This window comes from Prunus dulcis, chromosome 8 (assembly GCF_902201215.1).
Source record: "Prunus dulcis chromosome 8, ALMONDv2, whole genome shotgun sequence".
NCBI lineage: Eukaryota > Viridiplantae > Streptophyta > Magnoliopsida > Rosales > Rosaceae > Prunus > Prunus dulcis.
Genome location: NC_047657.1, coordinates 13,954,581 through 13,973,784, shown reverse-complemented (window position 1 = coordinate 13,973,784; position 19,204 = coordinate 13,954,581). Strand labels below are relative to the sequence as shown.

Genomic DNA, 19,204 nt, shown 5'->3' with positions numbered 1-19,204 from the left:
ACAATTGCAATATTAAATTTCTTGAAAAGATTAAATTGTTTTCCAAATGCATTCATTGCATATAGAATCCTATTGACTATTCATGTTACTGTTGCATCTGCGGAAAGAAGTTTTTCAAAATTAAAATTGTTAAAATCATACTTGCGATCAACTATGTTGCAAGAAAGATTAAATGGACTAGCTTTGATTTCAATTGAAAGTGAACTTCTTGAAAAACTTGATTATGAACATTTGATTGATGATTTCTCTTCTAAAAATTCAAGAAGATCAATTTTCAGACATTAGTATTGTACTAGCTGTGTTTTTTTTCTTCTGGGGTAAAAGCTCTCGTAATAATTTTAATTCTTCAAATAAGAGAGCAAATACAATGTGAATGATTTTTGGATAATCAGGTATGTTTTTGTTGTTGCTTTTGTGTTTAATGCAATATAATCTAATTTGTTAATGACATTTGTGTGCAACTACTCTTTAATTTGTGATTGCCAATTTTTTTTTTTCTATTATACACAGATTGCTTATTAGAGGCAGCAAGAGACTTTATAGGGGCACAAGGAGCTTATTTTTGTACAAAACATTTAACTCTATCAAATGGAAACATTTAATTTTTTATGAATTTGATTTCTGATTGTCATTGCATATTTATTGATGGTGAATTTTAGTTATAAAAAAAAATTGTTTATGACATTAAGTTATGGCAAATTTTTATAGTATTTTCGTATTAGATTATGCGAGGCCTCAATTTAAGTTTCGCACAGGGCCCTCAAAATCTCAGGGACGGCCCTGACTGGGATGTATTATTTTCGTTCTTTGTTCTTGTGTTTGACCTATATGTATATAAATCATGTATCAGTGTCATGGTTCCATGTTTGAGAGAGCATGCGTTTGCTTCCTGTGATGGCAAATTCAATCCTATTCGTACTTTTTCTAGTGTAAAGCTCATAAATACAACCAACGACTTGGATACTTCTTGCATCATACATGATTGTGGAAGCTACCAAATGTTCAGGGGTTTCTTAGAGGATCGATCAATTGTGGTTAAGAAATTCAGGGGAACGAGACTTTGGCAGTTTGAAATTCGTGACATTGTCAGTTCAATGCAAATGAGCAAGCGAAAGAATGTTTTGAAACTCTTGGTTTGTGGCTTAGAGTTCCCTATACCTAAGCAATATGATGGTGGAAGCTGTACTTAGTTTTTCCTAATTTTTTGAAAGAAATAGTATATGAGTTTTCTCTTTTTAAAAAGAAATAGTATAGTCGTGCTGCTAAACTCTGTTTTTCCTAATTTTTGTAAATATAATGTATAATACACTTATTTTTTTTATAAACTTTTAATAATACATACAAAATTCAGGTATAATACACATAATTATCACATATTATTGAATACAAATAATATAGATTAAACAATTTAAATAAATTATATAGAAATATTTTATAGGAGGCATTTTTTTCTTAATTTTTTAAAGAAAGAAATAGTATAGCGGCTATATGAGGATTTTTTACTAATGTTAAAAATAAAATAAAAAGTATAGCCGGTCGGCTATACTCTTTTTTCCCTAATTTTTTAAAAGAAATAGTATAGCTGCCCCGCTATACTCGATTTTTCCTTTTTTTAAAAAAGAAAAAGAAATAGTATAGCCGCAAGGCTATAATTAGTTTTTTTTAATTTTTTTAATAAAGAAATACTAAAGCCGCTCGGCTATACGCGTATTTTATAAAAATAGTATAGCCGGGCGGCTATACCGGTTTGTCCTATTTTTAAATATAAATATTATAGCCACACGGCTAGATTCGATTTTTCATTTTTAAAAAAAAGAAAGAAATAGTATATTTGGGTGGCTATACTCGGTTTTCACTAATTTTTTTAAAAGAAATAGTATAGCCGCATTGCTATACTCAGTTTTAATAAAGAAATAGTATAGCCGCTCGGCTAGACTCGATTGTTCCTAATTTTTTTTAAGAAGAAATAGTATAGCCGCGCGGCTAATACTCTATTTTTCCTAATTTTTTGAAATAAATAGTATAGCCTGTCGGCTATACGCATATTTTCTATTTTTTTAAAAAGAAATTGTATATTTTTCCTAATTTTTGAAACGAAGTAAGGTTTTCCTAATTTTTTTAAAAAGAAATAGTATGGCACGTATTTTTAATGTATAATACACTAATTTTTTTACAAACTTTTCAATAATACACACAAAATTCACGTATTATACACATACGTCTCACATATTATTGACAAATAATATGTATTAAAATTTTTAAATAAATTATATAGAAACATTATATAGTGTCCGAACTTTTAAGCTGTAATTTGCCAAAATTTATTGAATAACGTATAAACTAGTGCAACTAGGAGGGTCTTTTTTTCTTAATTTTTTTTAAAAAAGAAATAGTATAGCCATGCAACTGTACGAGGATTTTTTACTAATGTATCTTTTCAAATCTAATAAATCCTATTATATAAATTTCATCATTCTATACATATAAATCCTATTATATAAATTTCATCATTCTATACATGTTTATGGTGGTTACACAATGTTCAGGGGTTTCCTAGATGGCCGATCAATCATCATTAAGAAGTTCATGGAGACTAGGGATGAAGCTAGGTCCATGGCCATTATCATATCGATGCAGATGACCAACCATAAGAATGTTTTGAAACTCTTGGGGTGATACTTAGAGATCCCTATACCAGCTTCGGTGTGCACGAATATGCAATAGAAGGAATTCTCAAGGATCAAGGAAGTTTAAGGACTAATGAAAACCAATCCTTATTACCATGGAAAACTAGACTGCGCATTGCAATTCAACTTGCAGTTCTATTTTCTTGGACCATGACTATGCTCCGAAACTCTCTAACTTCGAACTCTCCATAACCATTCCTCCTATGAAATCACATGCTAATGATGAGGTGAAAGGGACATTTGGTTTCCTTGATCCTTCCTACATTTAGTCTGGTTACATTTCAGAAAAAAGTGATGTTTATAGTTTTGGTGTGCATTTACTTGTATTTTTAACGGGACAAAAGGCTGTTGTATTTTTAACGGGACAAAAGGCTGTGGATGCATATGAGGCAGGAGAATACCAATCAATTATTGCATATGTGAAAGCTTCGGATATTGGGCAGATTCAAACAATTGCGGACCCTAAAATCTTAGGGGAGGTAGGGGGAGATGAGCAAGCACGACGGCATTTGCATGATTTCCTAGCACTGGCATTATTATGCACCCAAGAAGAAAGTGAAGTAAGGCCAGATATGATGGATGTGGCGAAAGAACTCCTGAGAATTGAGAAGTCTATCATTTCCAAGTAATTCTCACTAATTAACTATGCAAAGTCAAGTCGACATGGGACAACTTATTTGCCATGCACCTTCCCGTTTTGCTCTGTTTATTCAGCGAAGCTGTTGGTTGTGTGGGGCTCTGTTGTGCATATTTTTGGTGCTCTAGCAATTTCAAGGCAAGTTCTTCTTGTTTCTTTGTTTGTAAGTTATTGAGTAATTGTGTTTTTCTTTGTGTCTGATAATGAAAAGGGAAAATAGTAATTTGGTGTAAATTGCTTTTGTCGGCCCCACTGGACATTGATCATTCGATGGCAATGGCATCGTTGACTTAACCATAGCAATAAACTTCAAAACTAAACTCTTTCTCAAAATGAATTTTTTTGGTAATTTTTCAAAAAAAAAAATCATTCACTGATGTCTGGCTGACGTCATCTCTCATGAGCAGGAGCTTAGACTGATTTTGCCTTGGACCCTCCTTGGGCTTGGTGAACCTCATATGTTGCCAGGACAGGAATTGACCATTGGAGCCAATTTTGGAAGCTTAGGCGGTCTTTTGCCTGGCTGAATTCACGGGTGAAAGTGCTCTTAATAATGGGCCTTTTGAGGTTTTCTTGATATTACAATTTTTCTTTCAACTCAAAAGATGATTGTTTGGGGAGGAAGGAACACGGAAAAGACGATGACGAGGAAGAGGGTGATGATATATACTTTTTAGGAGTACAAACGAATAATTAATGAGTGGTTTCTAGAGATACAGCTTGGAAATTCCAACTCCACCGAATAGATTCGTCCCATGATCTCCAAGCAAACGCGTTATAAATCTAAAAAGAATCAAGTGGAGTCAAGTCAAGTCAACAGGTCTACCCTTCAGTTGGGCGCAGCTGCCATGCATCTTCCCAATTTGATTAAACAAATGTTTATAGATTTGGAAACTGTTACAGAATTCTCAGAGAAGCTGAAACTCACGAGCTAAACTTATGCTTGAGTACGAAATCTGCAGCATACAGGGAAGGAGATATCAACAAATTACTGTTTACTTTGGGGCAATCCGAGTCCAGTTCTAAGGGGCCTGTGTGCTAAACAGAGAAATTTCAAGTGTAAACAATGGCATCCAAAGCCTTGTAAGTTTTTTTTTTTTTTTCAAGTCTAAAAAGTATATAGCTTTCCTTTCCTTCAAGGTTTTTTTTGGTAAGTCAAAATTTTCGTGCGGCTGAAGCCCAAAATTCTGTTGTAAATCAAAGTAATCCATGAATATGACGAAAGCCCAAAATTTTCGTGTGTCTACATATATATCAGGTTCTCAATCATTCCACGTGTAAAGCGAAAGGAGGAAAAGGAGGAAAGAAAGAGATCATTCTTGAAGAATGGAAGCATGTTACTAGAGGATCTAATTGCTTCTTGTGATGGAAAATCTCATCCTATTCGTTGTTACTCTGCTGCTGAGATCATCAGAGCTGCTAACAACTATCCTTGTTGCATTATAGATAGATCACCCTTCGCAGACTTGTACAGGGGTATTCTAGATGACCGAACAGTTATCATTAAGAAGTACAGAGATTGGGTCGACACTGACAGGGCTATTCGTGATATTATCATATCAATGCAGATGAGCACCCATAAGAATTCATTGAAATTATTAGGCTGCTGCTTAGAGTTCGAGATGCCAGCTTTGGTGTTTGAAAATGCAGGAAAAGGAGGTCTCAACTTTGATGGAAGTTTAGTAGCGGATAATGAATTATTACCATGGAAAACTAGACTGCGTATTGCAAAGCAGCTTGCTAGTGCACTCACATACCTACATACTGCCTTTCCAAGGCCCATCATTCATAGGCGTATAACATCCCACTGCATTTTATTGGACGATGACTGTGTTCCCAAACTCTTCGACTTTTCATTGTCCCTAACCATTCCTCCTGACCAATTGTATGTTCAAGAAGATTTCGCAACAGGGAGAATGGGGTACCTGGACCCTACTTACGTAAAGTCTTGTCAAATTTCCGAAAAAACTGATGTTTATTGCTTTGGTGTGATTTTACTTATATTCTTGATGCGACGACAAGCTGCATATTGGAATGATGCAGGAAATGCGTGGGAATACCTTACTAGAGATCCAAAACTTAATTTTTCTGATGGACAGATTCAAATAGAGACAATTGCGGACCCTAAAATCCTTGAGGAAGTCGGGGGAGATGAGCAAGCACAACAGCAACTGCAGGATTTCCTAGCACTGGCATTGTTGTGCATACAAGAGAAAACTGAAGCAAGGCCAGATATGATTGATGTGGCCAAAGAACTTGTACGAATTGACAAGTCTATCTTGCCTTAGTTCAGTCTTTCACCTGTTAAAAGGAGTCGATGCTAAGCTCTCTGTATTAGAAGAACAATTATCCTTATGTAATCAAATTATCTGATTATAAATACTTAATTATGTGGATTTCAACCAGCAAGCAAGGACCACCCTTTGATTAGATCCGTTTGAGTTTCATGACAAGTTCAAAATGAATTTAATACTACCAGTAAAACGAACTATTCAAATGTTTCACGCTATCTGGACTAATTGGAATTAGGTTCAATTTTGTTTAGGAAATTGGGATTGTTGCGTTACATTACACTTTTGTATTTTTATTTTAATAATTATCCACATATTGCATGCAAGGGTAGAGCTTTTCAATGGGAAAGGAGGGTTGATACAAGGTTTAATACATGGTGTAGACCGTTCTGGACTTGATGTTGTGGCATTGGAAGATCCAAAGTTAGTTCTTCCACAGAGCACACAATGGCATGTATTTGCAGCTTTTGGTGAGTTCTTGAGATTTCCAATTCCGGGGGGAATGTTTTGTAAGAGTGGTTAAGGCATAGGGGAATATTGTTGTCACATATTAACATGTTGCCTCTGTTTAGGTACTTTAAAGGGTGGTCGAGCTGATTGGCTTGTTGAGAAATGCACAGTATAATTCATGTTTTTGTGATGACTTTACAAGGATAATGCTTAACTGCCATTGCTGCTAATTGTATTGTTTTTGTATTTGTTGTCTTAGGAGCTGGGGGCTAGTAGTTTAACTCCTCTGCTAACAGAACGGTCTCCTACTGTCTCAGAAAATCGGCTGAACAGGTTGATATCCCCAAATGATAAGATTGAGTGTGACAGATTGATGCAAAATTGATTAGGCCAATTAGATTTTGACTAGCTGAAGGGTTTTGGGAACAAATTGGGGGCTTGATTGGCGAACCAGAATTAATAAGAATTTTAGCATCAATTGAATATCAGGCAATGAGAAGGTGTGCAGCAAATTGTTAACAAAATTGGTAAGAAGAAGAGTCTGAATCAAACTATGAGAAAAGTTTACCCAAATTCTATTGAGGTTTATGTTGGACTAAACTACCAACAATTATTTGTGTGTACTGAGTTTCCAGTATGTTTGGTGGTTAGTATTCACAATCTCTCATTATGTTCATCCTATGCCTCTTATATGCTCATAACTATATCATATATGCTAATATATTTTAGATTATTAATTAGGATTGTGGATCTATTTTGCTGTATTCTTGTTTCAGACTCCACTGAGAAAGAGGTTAATGAACTGATGCAAGCTGGTGCTATCTCTGTTGGTCTTGGCCCTCATCGATTACGGGTTGAAACTGCAACTGTGGCTCTTCTGGCAACTCTCATGTTGTGGTCTGATTCTCAAAAAGCATGTGATACTTCATCTCTTGGATAAGGACTACATTAAGTTTTATGTACCACTTACTTTTGGCCAATGTAGGTGTTGTTGACCATCTGGAGGTTAATTTTAATGAGGGATTTGGGCACTGTAATTTTAGCCAATTTCTAGAGAATAAATGACCATGTTACAGAGTTCTCTCAAATTTAACAATGTTAGAGAGCACTATAATTTTAGCCAATTTCCAGCCTGCTTCTTCTAACCATGTTGACATGGAATTAAAATTAAACATGCAGTACTTGGAAGTAGGGTAGGTATTTCAGCCGCTGGAGGAATTCCCGAAAGAGTTAGTTGGTGCCCCCCAAAAAGAAAATTTGTAATGTTCTGCTTTCATTTGTGCTCTAGCAATTTCCAGGCAAGTTCTTCTTGACTAATTGTAATTTCATGTAAATTGCTTTGGTAGGCCCCAGTATAGCAATAACTTCAAAACTGTAATCATTCTCAAATGAAAGCCATATCCATCTATCCATCCATCCGCAGAAGAAAATCAAATTGACACGGTGGACTCCGTGGAGAGACATCGATCAATTACTGTTTACTAAAGCCAAAACAAAGCCATCAAAACTCTGGCAATTGTAAGTTATTGCTTTCATGGATGATTTGTAGCTCGCTTTAACATTAAATCTGATTCCCAGATTTTATTTCCTTAACTATTTTCGTTTAATTCGTTTTCTGCCAGTACCAGATTTTAATTAGGAGAGATTATTCCCATTTCATCATTTTAATTTCGTTTTTGGACATTAAAAAAAGGATATATATTTCATTAATTTATTGTGTGTATATATATTTATATCTTTAAGGTTGCCATGCTTGGGAAAGGTGGGAAGAGATGCTGATACTGAGTCATTGTATTACAAGAATCCGAGCAAATTATTAGAGGATCTCATTGCTTCTTGTGATGGTACATCTCATCCTGTTCATTGTTACTCTGCAGATGCCCTTATTATTACCATGGAAAACTAGACTGCGTATTGCAAAGCAGCTTGCTAGTGCACTTATACCTCCATACCGCATTTCCGAGGCCCATCGTTCATAGGAATCTAACACCCTGCTGCATTTTCTTTGACAATGATGACTTTGATCCCAAACTCTCCAACTATTTATTCTCCATAACCATTCCCCCTAAGCAATTGCATGTTGAAGATATTCTGATTGGGACAAGTGGTTACGTTGACCCTACCTACGTGGCAACTGGTTACATTACGGAAAAAACTGATGTTTATAGCTTTGGTGTGCTTTTACTTGTATTCTTGACACGAAGAAGAGCTCTGCATGCAAATCAGGCAGGAAAATTTGAAGCAATCACTGCAGATCCGAAATTTCATGTTTCTGATGGCAATATTTAACTTCAGACAATTGTGGACCCTAAAATCTTAGAGGAGGTAGGGGGAAATGAGCAAGCAGTAGAACAATTGCAGGATTTCCTAGCACCTGCACTGTCTTGCGTCCAGACTGAAAGTGAAGCAAGGCCATATATGATTGATGTGGCCAAAGAACTCGTACGGATTGAAAAGTCTATCTTGCCTTAGCTAGCTGTAGTTTTTTTTTACCTATTAATGAGTTGATGTTAAGGGCCCGTTTGTATCCTGTAGACAGGGTACGTGGAAATATCTTGCCTTAGCTAGCTATAGCTTTGCTACTAGTGAACCTGCAGCTACCTAGTTTGCTACATGTGTATATCTTATGTATGCTCAACCGATTTCAAGGCAAGTTATTTTTTCTCATTATTTGATGATTTCTTGATGCTGCGTGTTTTTGTTCAAATCAAATGGTGATTGTATGGGGTTTGGAGGAAGGAGTGAAAAACAGAAAACACAATGACTATGAAAAGGGTGATGATACAACTTGGCTAGATGGCTTGCAGTTTGCCAACTTGTTAGTAAGTAAAATATATGAGGGCGCATGTGATGTTATTGTTGACCTTTCTACACATACCAATAAGGCTTCAAACCTATCTTCCTTCCCAAATGCAAGTTTTCTGTAAAAGAAAATGAAACTAACGAAATAAACAACTGCTTTCACATAAGATCTGCACTGGTTAGTAAGTCAAAAATACGAGGCCGCATGTGATGTTTATTTGAGCTTGGTAGGTGATTCACATATGAAAAATGTATTATTTGCTTGGCATGACATGCACACTATTTCTAATTTATTTAATAAATTAATTCTTAAAATACAGTTTAAATTAACGCATAACCAACATTATATGTTATATTGGGCTATGAATGTTTTTGGGCTTCTCGTGATTTTTTTGGGCCTCAGAACAGAAAACTTTTTGAAGGAGTAACAAGGTAATTTTATTTTCTTGATGTAAATAAGAAAGGTACAAGGCTTTAATACTAGAGTTGGCTGATGGCTAAAGTTGGACAGCTGTAGTTTTTAGCTTTTCTTACTTGATTACATAAGTGGGCTTGCTAGCATACTTATAGAGTTGATTAAGAGCATTTCCAGCAGCTAAGGCTGGACTCGGGCTGGGGGGAGTTTGGGCAAAAAAATGGTTTCCAGCAACAAAATCTAGCCCGGGCAAATGGTGGGACCCAGCAGACTGGGCTGGCCCGAGGGCAAGACTGGCCCGAGTGCTTGCCCGAGGGCAAGGCAGATTTTTTTTTTTTCTCTATACCTTATGTCCATTTTCAACATTTAAGTAAATGTCTTTGTCCTTTTACTTTAATTTATTTTTATATTACTCCATTTACTTAAGTTTACAATGTAAATAAGGAAGTACCCCCTATTTAAATTCAAATAAAAATACTAGAAAATCAAATTCCCATCAAATCAAAATATGAAAAATCGATTTTAGTGCAAAATACGATTTAAGCTAAATATGATGGCTCATTAAGTCAATATATACTTCATATTAAAATTTCATAAAATCAAGTTTTCTTATTTGATGTGTAAGGAATAAAAGCCGCCAAAAATTATCTTGAGAAAATGATTATTCTAAAAAATTATTTTTCATACTTAGTCAATATTGCACATCTGCTACAAAAATTCTGGGTTCGCCAATGTCTATATATACCAACCAATACTCTTCACTTTTAACACCAAATCCCCATACTTTTTTTTTCCTATAAATACCAACCAATACAACTAATAAAATAAAATCTTATCTGAAAATATTATCCAATATGAATAGTATTGACACGTAGAAACCAAAAAATCTTATCCGAAAATATTATCCAAATTAATTGTTTAAGTAAAAAAAGTTGTGAAAAAAACAAAAAAATGAATAGTATTTGCCATGGCAAGCCCCAACTGCTGGAAGCACATTTTGCTGGAGGGAGCTAGGGCAGCCACTATTCACTTGAATAGTGTCTGCCCTAGGGCTAATCTTGCCATGGCAAGAGGCAACTGGTGGAAATGCTCTAAGTCGGCAGCTTTGCTTGGACAAGTCGGTTGTGCAACCGACTTATACAAAGTCTTTTTCAGCCACATATTGTAGTTTCTAATTCTAGATTTCTCTAGTTGTAATATATTATATAATTAGTAGGATGTTTCTGATGACTTAAACTTGTCAACTTCTCTCAATTTTACTAAATTTTTCTATATTATTCAAGACACAAGTGTGCATTAATTTTAACAACATACCGCATTTCCCAAACCCATAATTCATAGGATCTAAAACCCAGTTCTATTTTCTTGGACCATGACCATGCTCCGAAACTCTCTGACTTCGAACTCTGGAACTCGGGAAAATAGCCCCCTCACGCATAACCATTCCTCCTATGAAATCACATGCTGATGATGAGGTGAAAGGGACATTTGGTTTCCTTGATCCTTCCTACACTAAGTCTGGTTACATTTCAGAAAAAAGTGACGTTTATAGCTTTGGTGTGCATTTACTTGTATTATTAACGGGACAAAAGGCTGTGGATGCATATGAGGCAGGAGAATACCAAGCAATTATTGCATATGTGAAATTACATGCTTCAAATATTGAGCAGATTCAAACAATTGTGGACCCTAAAATCTTAGGGGAGGTAGGGGGAGATGAGCAAGCACAATGGCACTTGCATGATTTCCTAACAATGGCATTGTTATGCACCCAAGAAGAAAGTGAAGTAAGGCCAGATATGATGGATGTGGCGAACTCCTGAGAATTGAGAAATCTATCATTTCCGAGTATTTCTCTCTAATTAACTATGCAAAGTCAAGTCGACATGGGACAACTTATTTGCCATGCACCTTCCCGATTTGATTAAACTATGATTACACAAGTGTTTTGGACAACCAAAAAGAAACAAATATCATTGTAAAAGAATCAATAAAACAAACAAATAAATAAATGAAAGGTGGTTTTTTGGTTCCCATTGCATGTTATTTCTGCCATCTTCGTGAATCGTAATAAACTTCAAAAGTGTACTCAAACAAAACTGAGATTAACGATCTAAACTGGTGCTTGAACACGAAATCTACAGTAGACAGGGAGGAGATGTCAGCAAATTTGAAATTGTTCTTTATCATTTGTAACATCCATTGGAAGGAGTGGGGGCAGATATGGTTGATGTGAAGGCAGTTGGGGAAATGAGGAAGACAGTGGAGAGGAGTTTGCTCTGTTTATTCAGCCGAAGCCGTTGGTTGTGTGGGGCTGTGTTGTGCATATTTTTGGTGCTCTAGCAATTTCAAGGCAAGTTCTTCTTGTTTCTTTCTCTGTAAGTTATTGACTAATTGTGTTTTTCTTTGCGTCTGGTAATGAAAAGGGAAAATAGTACTTTCATGTAAATTGCTTTGGTCCGCCCCACGGGACGTTGATCATTCGATGGCATTGTTGACTTAACCGTAGCAATAAACTTCAAATCTATACTCATTCTCAAATGATTTTATTTGGTAATTTTTCAAAAAAAATTCATTCGCCGATGTCAGGCTGACATCATCGCCCAGCTTGAACTAATCTTGCCTTGGACCTTGTCTAGGCTTGGTGGACCCTATGGGCTCGTTTGGTACGTCGGACTGTACTGACTAATTTCCGTCGGATAGTATTAATCTGTTCTGGAGAGTACTGACTATTTATCCATAATATTATAAAGCGTTTGGTGCTGTTCCGGATAAATAATCTGACTAAGTTATACTGTGTTTGGTGATGTTTCGGATAACATCATATTAGACTATTTATAAATAAAAAATAATAAAAAATCTTTGATAATTTTAATTGAAATTGAGATTCAAATGACACATTTTTTTTTTGGTAAGATTCATATGACAAGATTTGTTTTTCAATTGTTTTTGCCAAGATTTTTTTTCATATAACCCATTATCATAATTGTAGTATCTCATAAAAATTCCAACATACTCGCATTCGTTAATAAAAACAGTACCAAATAATGTATAATTCAAAGTGATCACATATTAAGGTGATAAGAGCAAAAGAGAAAGTTGTTCATAAACCAAACTACATCAAAGAGTAAATCACAACTCCCTCGCCCCAAGTAAGAGAAGAACAAATGCTTTTCTCATAGCACCATCCAATGTCAGGAATGTTTTTTCATCACTTGCTTTCTCCAAAATTAGCCGTAGTGCCTTAATTTGGTCATTAATAGACAAGTCCATCTTTGCTTTTCTAATAGCAAATGACAAAGAAAAAAAATGGTTCCTAGAATTCAAGTTCATACCATTTTAATTTTGTAATTTTGCTCTCCTAGTCCTTAGGTATCTATGTATTCAACTAAACTACCAACACTAGCACAGTTGTTTGTTTTTGGACGAAAACTGGCAATACTCTAATACTAACAATCTAAATATTCCCACAACGTCGAATCACTATATCACATACAAAGAAAACATTCGATTAAAAAAAATGCCAAAAAAGAAAAATTCATAACCTAATTTCCACTAAAAATTTGAAATATATAAAGCATATTGGAGAGAGTATGAAAAAGAGAGAGAGTGAGAGATGGATACTTGGAGAAGAGTGAAGAAAATAAGCTGTGGAGAAAATAGCAGAGAACAACCCTAGGGAGAAGAAGATGAAAAGAGCGTCTGATTTTTTTTCGTAGAACGCGTGTTCTTTTTCCCTAGCCGTATAATTAAGCGTGTATTATCTAAACCGGGGTGTGTGGGTTGCATTAGTTAGTCATGTAAGGAGAGTATTAAAAGCCCAACCCGTATAAAGTAGTCGAGTAATTAAATAATACAAGTTGACACCAAACACCTGACATAGACTATTCACTCATATCCATAGTCTAATACGGTACACCAAACGAGCCCTATGTGTTGCCAGATTGACCACTAGAGCCAGTTTTGGAAGCCTATAGCATTTCCACCCATTTGCCATGGCAAAGAGCAAGGAGAGGCAAGGGCTATTACTATTCACATGAATAGTGTTAGCCCTTGCAAAAGGCAAAGTGTGTTTTCACCCATTGCCATGACAAATGGTAATTACTATTCACTTTAAATTATTTTTTTTTTTTTTTATACATAAACAATTAATTTTGATAGGATTTAGGGTTTTGGTGTGGGAAGTAAAGAATATGGCTAGGTATTTAGTTTAAATTTTTTTTTTGAATTTTTTAGTATTTTCTATTTTTTTTTTTGAATTATTATTATTATTTTAATTGGCTGCTGACGTCAACATTATGTCACTCACCCAGGCAACAGCACGGGCTGGATTTGCCCAAGTTGGTGGGCCCCATGCATTGCCCTGGCTGTATTTAGCCTCTGGAAGCGTGAAATGGGCCTTCGGCCCCCTCGTGCCTAAGTTGGCCCTGCGCTCTGGAAGTGCTCTTAGTAGGTGCTTTCTTTGCTATGTGTTAAAGTAGAAGAGCCACATAGAACTATTTCAGTTAACTTTGCTTGCTACTATTCAACCAGCAGCTACCTAGAAATTCAGTGGAAGTTCATGTAGATTTTTCTCATGATTTGAGGTTTTCTTGTGATTGTTTTGGGGAAGGGTGATGATAGGGCAGCTACTATTCATGTGAATAGTGGCTGCTCTTGCCATATTTAGCAATGTATGTTTCCAGCAGTTACCCTTTGCCATGGCAAATACTTTTTATTTTTTTATTTTTTTCACAACTTTTTTTACTTCAACAATTAATTTGGATAATATTTTCGGATAAGATTTTTGGGTTCCTATATGTCAATACTATTCATATCGGATAAAATTTTCTGTTTCAAATTACAGATAAATTTCAAATTTCAAATTTCAAAATTCAGATAAATTTCAAATTTCAAATTTCAGATGAATTTCAAATTTTAGATAAGATTTTCACCCTCTAAAATTGCACCGCATGCCATCTCTATCTGCCTAAATTTTTCTACAAAACCAGAGGCTCAGCTCTTACCTTCCACACCATATCTTCTTTACATTTCCATTTCTCAGATTGTTAGATTTCATTCTTCATTCTCAATGGCAGACATGCAAGAGGTTTTGAAGAGGCAAGAGTGAGAAAATATAGAAAGAATGCGTAGACAGGGCTGCAAGCAAAAAGGTGCAGAGAGAACTAGATGAGCAACTTGGCATAGCAGTGGCTTTGCTTGAGGAAGAAAACCAGAGCCGTCGTGGTTCATGAGAAGGTCGTGGCCCGAATGTGGACAGACATAGAGATTCTCGGGGTAATAATCTTCTAGAAGATTATTTTATCCCACATTCTCTGTACTCTGATGTTCATTTTCGAGTGAGATATAGAATGCAACCCCATTTGTTCAATAAAGTCATGCATGATATTTGTAATTATGATGAATACTTTGCTCAAAAGAAAAATGCTGCTGAAAATTTGGGACTTCTTCCCAAGCCAAAGTTCACAGTTGTGATACGAATGTTGGCTTATGGGTCATCTGCTGATCAGGTGGATGAGATTGCCCTGATGGGGAAGTCCACTGTTTTGGAGAGCTTGATGCGATTTTGTGATGCAGTGGAAACTCTGTACACCAGGGACTACCTGCGCAGACCTACTCCCAGGGACCTGCAACAGCTTCTACAAAAAGGTGAGTCTCGAGAATTTCCTGGAATGATTAGTAGCATTCACTGCATGCACTGGCAATGAAAAAAATTGTCCAACTGCTTGGCAATGGAATTATGGAAATAGGAAATGGCAGAAAAGTATCATCCTTGAAGCAGTTGCTGGATTTGATACATGGGTTTGGCACGCCTTCTTTGGAGTTGCCGGATCTCAAAATGATTTGAACGTCCTGGGTCAATCCCCAGTGTTCAAAGATGTTTTGAGAGGTGAAGCCCCAAATATCACCTATGAAATCAACAATATTATCTACCAGAATTGGTATTATCTAGCTGACGGCATCTACCCGAGGTGGACCACATTTGTGAAATCAATTCCACATCCCTAATCCCATAAGCAAAATTATTTGCTGCCTATCAAGAGGGTTACATAAAAGATGTGGAGAGGTGCTTTAGTATCTTCCAATCCCAGTGAGCCATTATTAGGGGCGCGGCGCGTCTATTTGACGAGGAGGTGCTTAGGAGCATAATGATGACTTGTATCATCCTCCACAACATGATTGTGGAGGATGAGTATGATTACGATGCTGATGAAGTATATGAACCAGAACTCATGAACATGGCCTTGACACGAATTTATGAAAAACCCATATTTAGTCTGAGACAAGAATAAACCAGAAGCAGTGCGTTTAACCTCTAACCCAAGGAAATAATGCAAAGGGCCCAAGTCTTTGACAGGAAATTTTTCACTGAGTTGCTGAATAAGAGCTTGACAGGCTGCATTATTGTTCCCAGTCACAATAATGTCATCGACATAAACCAAAACTAGGATTAAAGAAGAGCCACTCTTAATAAACAATGAGGAATCAGCTTGTGATGATCTAAAACCCAGAGAAATAAGTGCTTTAAAGTGCTCCTCATACCAAGCCTGGGGCGCCTGCTTAAGACCATATAAACTCCTATTCAACTTGCAAACAAAATCAGGCTTGGAGGGATCATGAAAACCTGGTGGTTAGCTCATATACACATTTTCCTTCAAGAACCCATGCAAAAAAGCATTACTGACATCAAGTTGATTGAGAAACCAATCATATTGCACAGCTAAGGATAACAAAAGGCGAATAGTAACAGGTTTTGCCACGGGGCTAAAATTTTCATGAAAATCAATACCTTCTTGTTGATTGTACCCTTTAGCAACCAAACGAGCTTTGAACTTATCAACAGACCAATCAGATTTAAATTTGGTCCGAAAAACCCACTTACAACCCACTAAATTATAAGAGGGATTGGGAGGTATCAGGGTCCATGTCTGAGTCTTTTGAAGAGCAGCAATTTCAGAAGCCATGGCATCAACCAAACTTTGTGGGTTGCTGCTTGCTTATAAGTCTCAGGAGTACGAGGAATTAAAGCAGTAGACTGAACAGAAGTAGGAATAGGGTGCTTAGTTGCAGAGAGAGCCTTGGGCTTAAAAATTCCATTTTTTAATCGAGTAACCATAGGATGACGATTAGGAGAATAAGGAACTACAGATTCTTGGGAAGAGAGAGAAGGAAGAATTTGTTCTTAAGAAGGTAAAGAATGAACAGATTCAGAAGAAGGAGAAATGGAACTAGGGGTTGTGAAGAGGAAGGAGAAGTAGAAGAAATCGGGAAAGAAAAAGTAAGAGAAATAGGAACTGAAGAAGCAGAGATAGGAGAAGATGAAATAGGGGGAGCTTGGGTTGCAAAAGGAAAAGATGTTTCATTAAGAAGAACATGCCTGGAAATAAAAAGCTTGCCAGTAGAAATATCCAGACATCTATAACCGGAATGATTTAAGCTATATCCAAGAAAGACACAAGGCCTGCTTTTAGGATCCAACTTTGAGGAACTATATGGTTGTAACCAAGGAAAACAGAGACAACCAAACAACTTCAAAGTAGTATAATTTGGAGTGTGTTTAAACAACAATTCCCAAGGAGACCGTGCAGAAGTAGTAAAGGGTAACCAATTGATGAGATACAAGGCAGTTTGAAAAGCATCTACCCAAAAGCGATGTGGAACGAAAGAAGAAGCAAACAGTGTCCTAGCAAGCTCAACAATATGCTTGTGCTTGTGTTCGGCACTGCCATTCTGTTCAGGGTGTGTGGACAACTCAACTGATGCACAATACCCTCTATGTTTAAAAAATCTTGGAAAGCAGTACTTAAGTATTCACCACCCAAATCACTCCTCAAGATCTTGATCCTAGAGTTCAACAAGTTTTCTAACTTGGCCTTAAACACTTTAAAAGTTGCAAGCACATCTGATTTATATTTCAAAGGATACAACTAGCCGTATTTAGTGTAATCATCTAGAAACAAAACATAGTACTTATAACCATAGTCTGAAATATCGATAATATCGAGGAAATATCGAGGATATTTCGGTTTTTTCGAATCACGGATATTTCGGAACATATCCATGTACATATCGTATAAATATCGACAATATCGACGATAATATCGAAAAATATCGATGTCGATAATTTCGCTCACATTTCAGCAATATTTTGTCAAAATATCGGTGTAATATCGCTAAAATATCGAAAATATCGATGTGAAGGAAAAAAAAAGTTTTTTAAAAAAAAAAGGGAAAAAGGGGAGAAAAAAGCACAAAGGGGATATGAACCCCTCCCATTTTACTCCTCCAACACCTTAAACACCATATCACTTATGTTTTTGTGATAATATGCTAAAATATTTATATTTATATGGGTGGTATGTTAACAATTACATGCAAAACTATTTTGGGGATTTATCATTTGATGACTACTCTTCACAATACACTTATTCTACACATAGAGATGATGAAGATAGTGAAAAATTTAAACCTCGTAGGAACTCTATGTGGTACTAAGTCACTCATGTATCTTACCATGCAATGTATAAAGTGTAAAATATTATAGTAAATCATTATATATAAATGATTACGGTGTATTTAATCTTTTTTCATTAATTATTACATATTTTTTACACTCATAGTGTTTGCCCGCTTGCTGTATAATCAACTTAAAATTAGTTAAATCCATCATGCAATGCATTTCCTTCTAATTTTTTTTGTGATAAACTCATAGATAATTGACTAAATAAACATTCTCCAAAGTTTCAATGAAAATTTCCAAGTTTTTCTTACAATTTCCGTGGTTTTTATTCAATTTTTATCGATATCGATAATATCCCGATATTTCCATCGAAATTTCCATATTTTTGGACTACCGATATTAACGATATCATCGATATTTTAGACCTTGCTTATAACCAAGAGCTGAAACAGTGGGACTGGGACCCCAGACATCCGAATGCACAAGCTCCAAAGGCTTGGTGGACTTATGTGTAGAACTAACAAAATGAAGCTTATGAGCTTTCCCAACTATACAATCAGAACATATTAAGGACTCGGACAAGTCACCACTAACAGGTAGATGATTGCCACTAACAATTTTGCGAAATAAAGAAAAGTGAGGATGACCCAACCTCTTGTGCCAAGTGAGGATATCACATTTATTAGCCAGAAAAGCAATTGAAGGGCTTGAAGAAAAAGGAGCTGCAGTACCAACATGAAGTCGATAGACACCACCCTCATTGAGACCTTGGAAGAGCATCCTCTTCGTAGCTAAGTCCTTCATTATGAAGGAATCAGGATAGAGCGTTAGTGAACAAGAGTTGTCACGAAGAAACTTATTTGCCGATAACAAATTGTGTTTAATAGAAGGAACATGTAATGTAATAACCCAAAACAAAATATCTAAAAAGAAACAAAATATCTAAAAAGTAGGATTAATATCTTCTAGCAAAAAGACAATTTTGCCCTCGCATTATTTAATAGGAAAAAAGTTGACTTTTTGATCGAGAAAGAATTTGGCAATTCCGTTTGCGCCATTGCGTAGAGCACGGCGAAACTAGTCCGTAGACACGGAGTAGACCCGAATCGGAGTTGTAACGAAGAAAATACGATCAAAATACCGCGAAGGGCAAAANTGGTAATTTAGTCAAAAAGTCAGATTTTTATCCCTTCCTCCCTTCTCTCTCCTCATTTCTCTCTCCTCTCTCTCTCTCCTCCCGATCCGCCCACGCCAGCCCGACCTTCCTCCCTTCTCACTGTCGCCACGGCCACCAAAGGTGGAGCCGATCTCCGCCGTTGGTACCAAACGAACCACCACTCGACCTGCATCATTTCCTGACCCGTCGTCGCCCTTTCCGTGGCCGGAGCTCGCCGGAATCTGCCATTTTTGCCAGATTTCCAGTTTGAACTTTGAGCTCATTGTTCTCCCTCAATTCTCCAC

General features: G+C 36.3%; 2 protein-coding genes and 2 pseudogenes across 2 annotated transcripts; all 4 read left to right on the top strand.

The window, feature by feature from the left end:
- Positions 1 to 854: 854 nt before the first annotated feature.
- Positions 855 to 3,316, top strand: LOC117638547 (annotated as a pseudogene).
- A 422-nt stretch (positions 3,317 to 3,738) lies between these two features.
- Positions 3,739 to 5,733, top strand: LOC117637549 (non-functional pseudokinase ZED1-like). Its single transcript, XM_034372457.1, has 2 exons — positions 3,739 to 4,407; positions 4,583 to 5,733. The coding sequence occupies exons 1-2, from the start codon at positions 4,391 to 4,393 to the stop codon at positions 5,610 to 5,612; spliced, it is 1,047 nt and encodes a 348-aa protein (XP_034228348.1). The 5' UTR covers positions 3,739 to 4,390; the 3' UTR covers positions 5,613 to 5,733.
- On the top strand, positions 5,642 to 7,005 carry LOC117638546. The gene is made up of 5 exons (XM_034373654.1): positions 5,642 to 5,655; positions 5,943 to 6,085; positions 6,188 to 6,234; positions 6,325 to 6,427; positions 6,842 to 7,005. Exons 1-5 carry the CDS (start codon positions 5,642 to 5,644, stop codon positions 7,003 to 7,005), a joined length of 471 nt encoding a protein of 156 aa, XP_034229545.1.
- A 3,595-nt stretch (positions 7,006 to 10,600) lies between these two features.
- LOC117638544 lies at positions 10,601 to 11,105 on the top strand (annotated as a pseudogene).
- Positions 11,106 to 19,204: the final 8,099 nt, after the last annotated feature.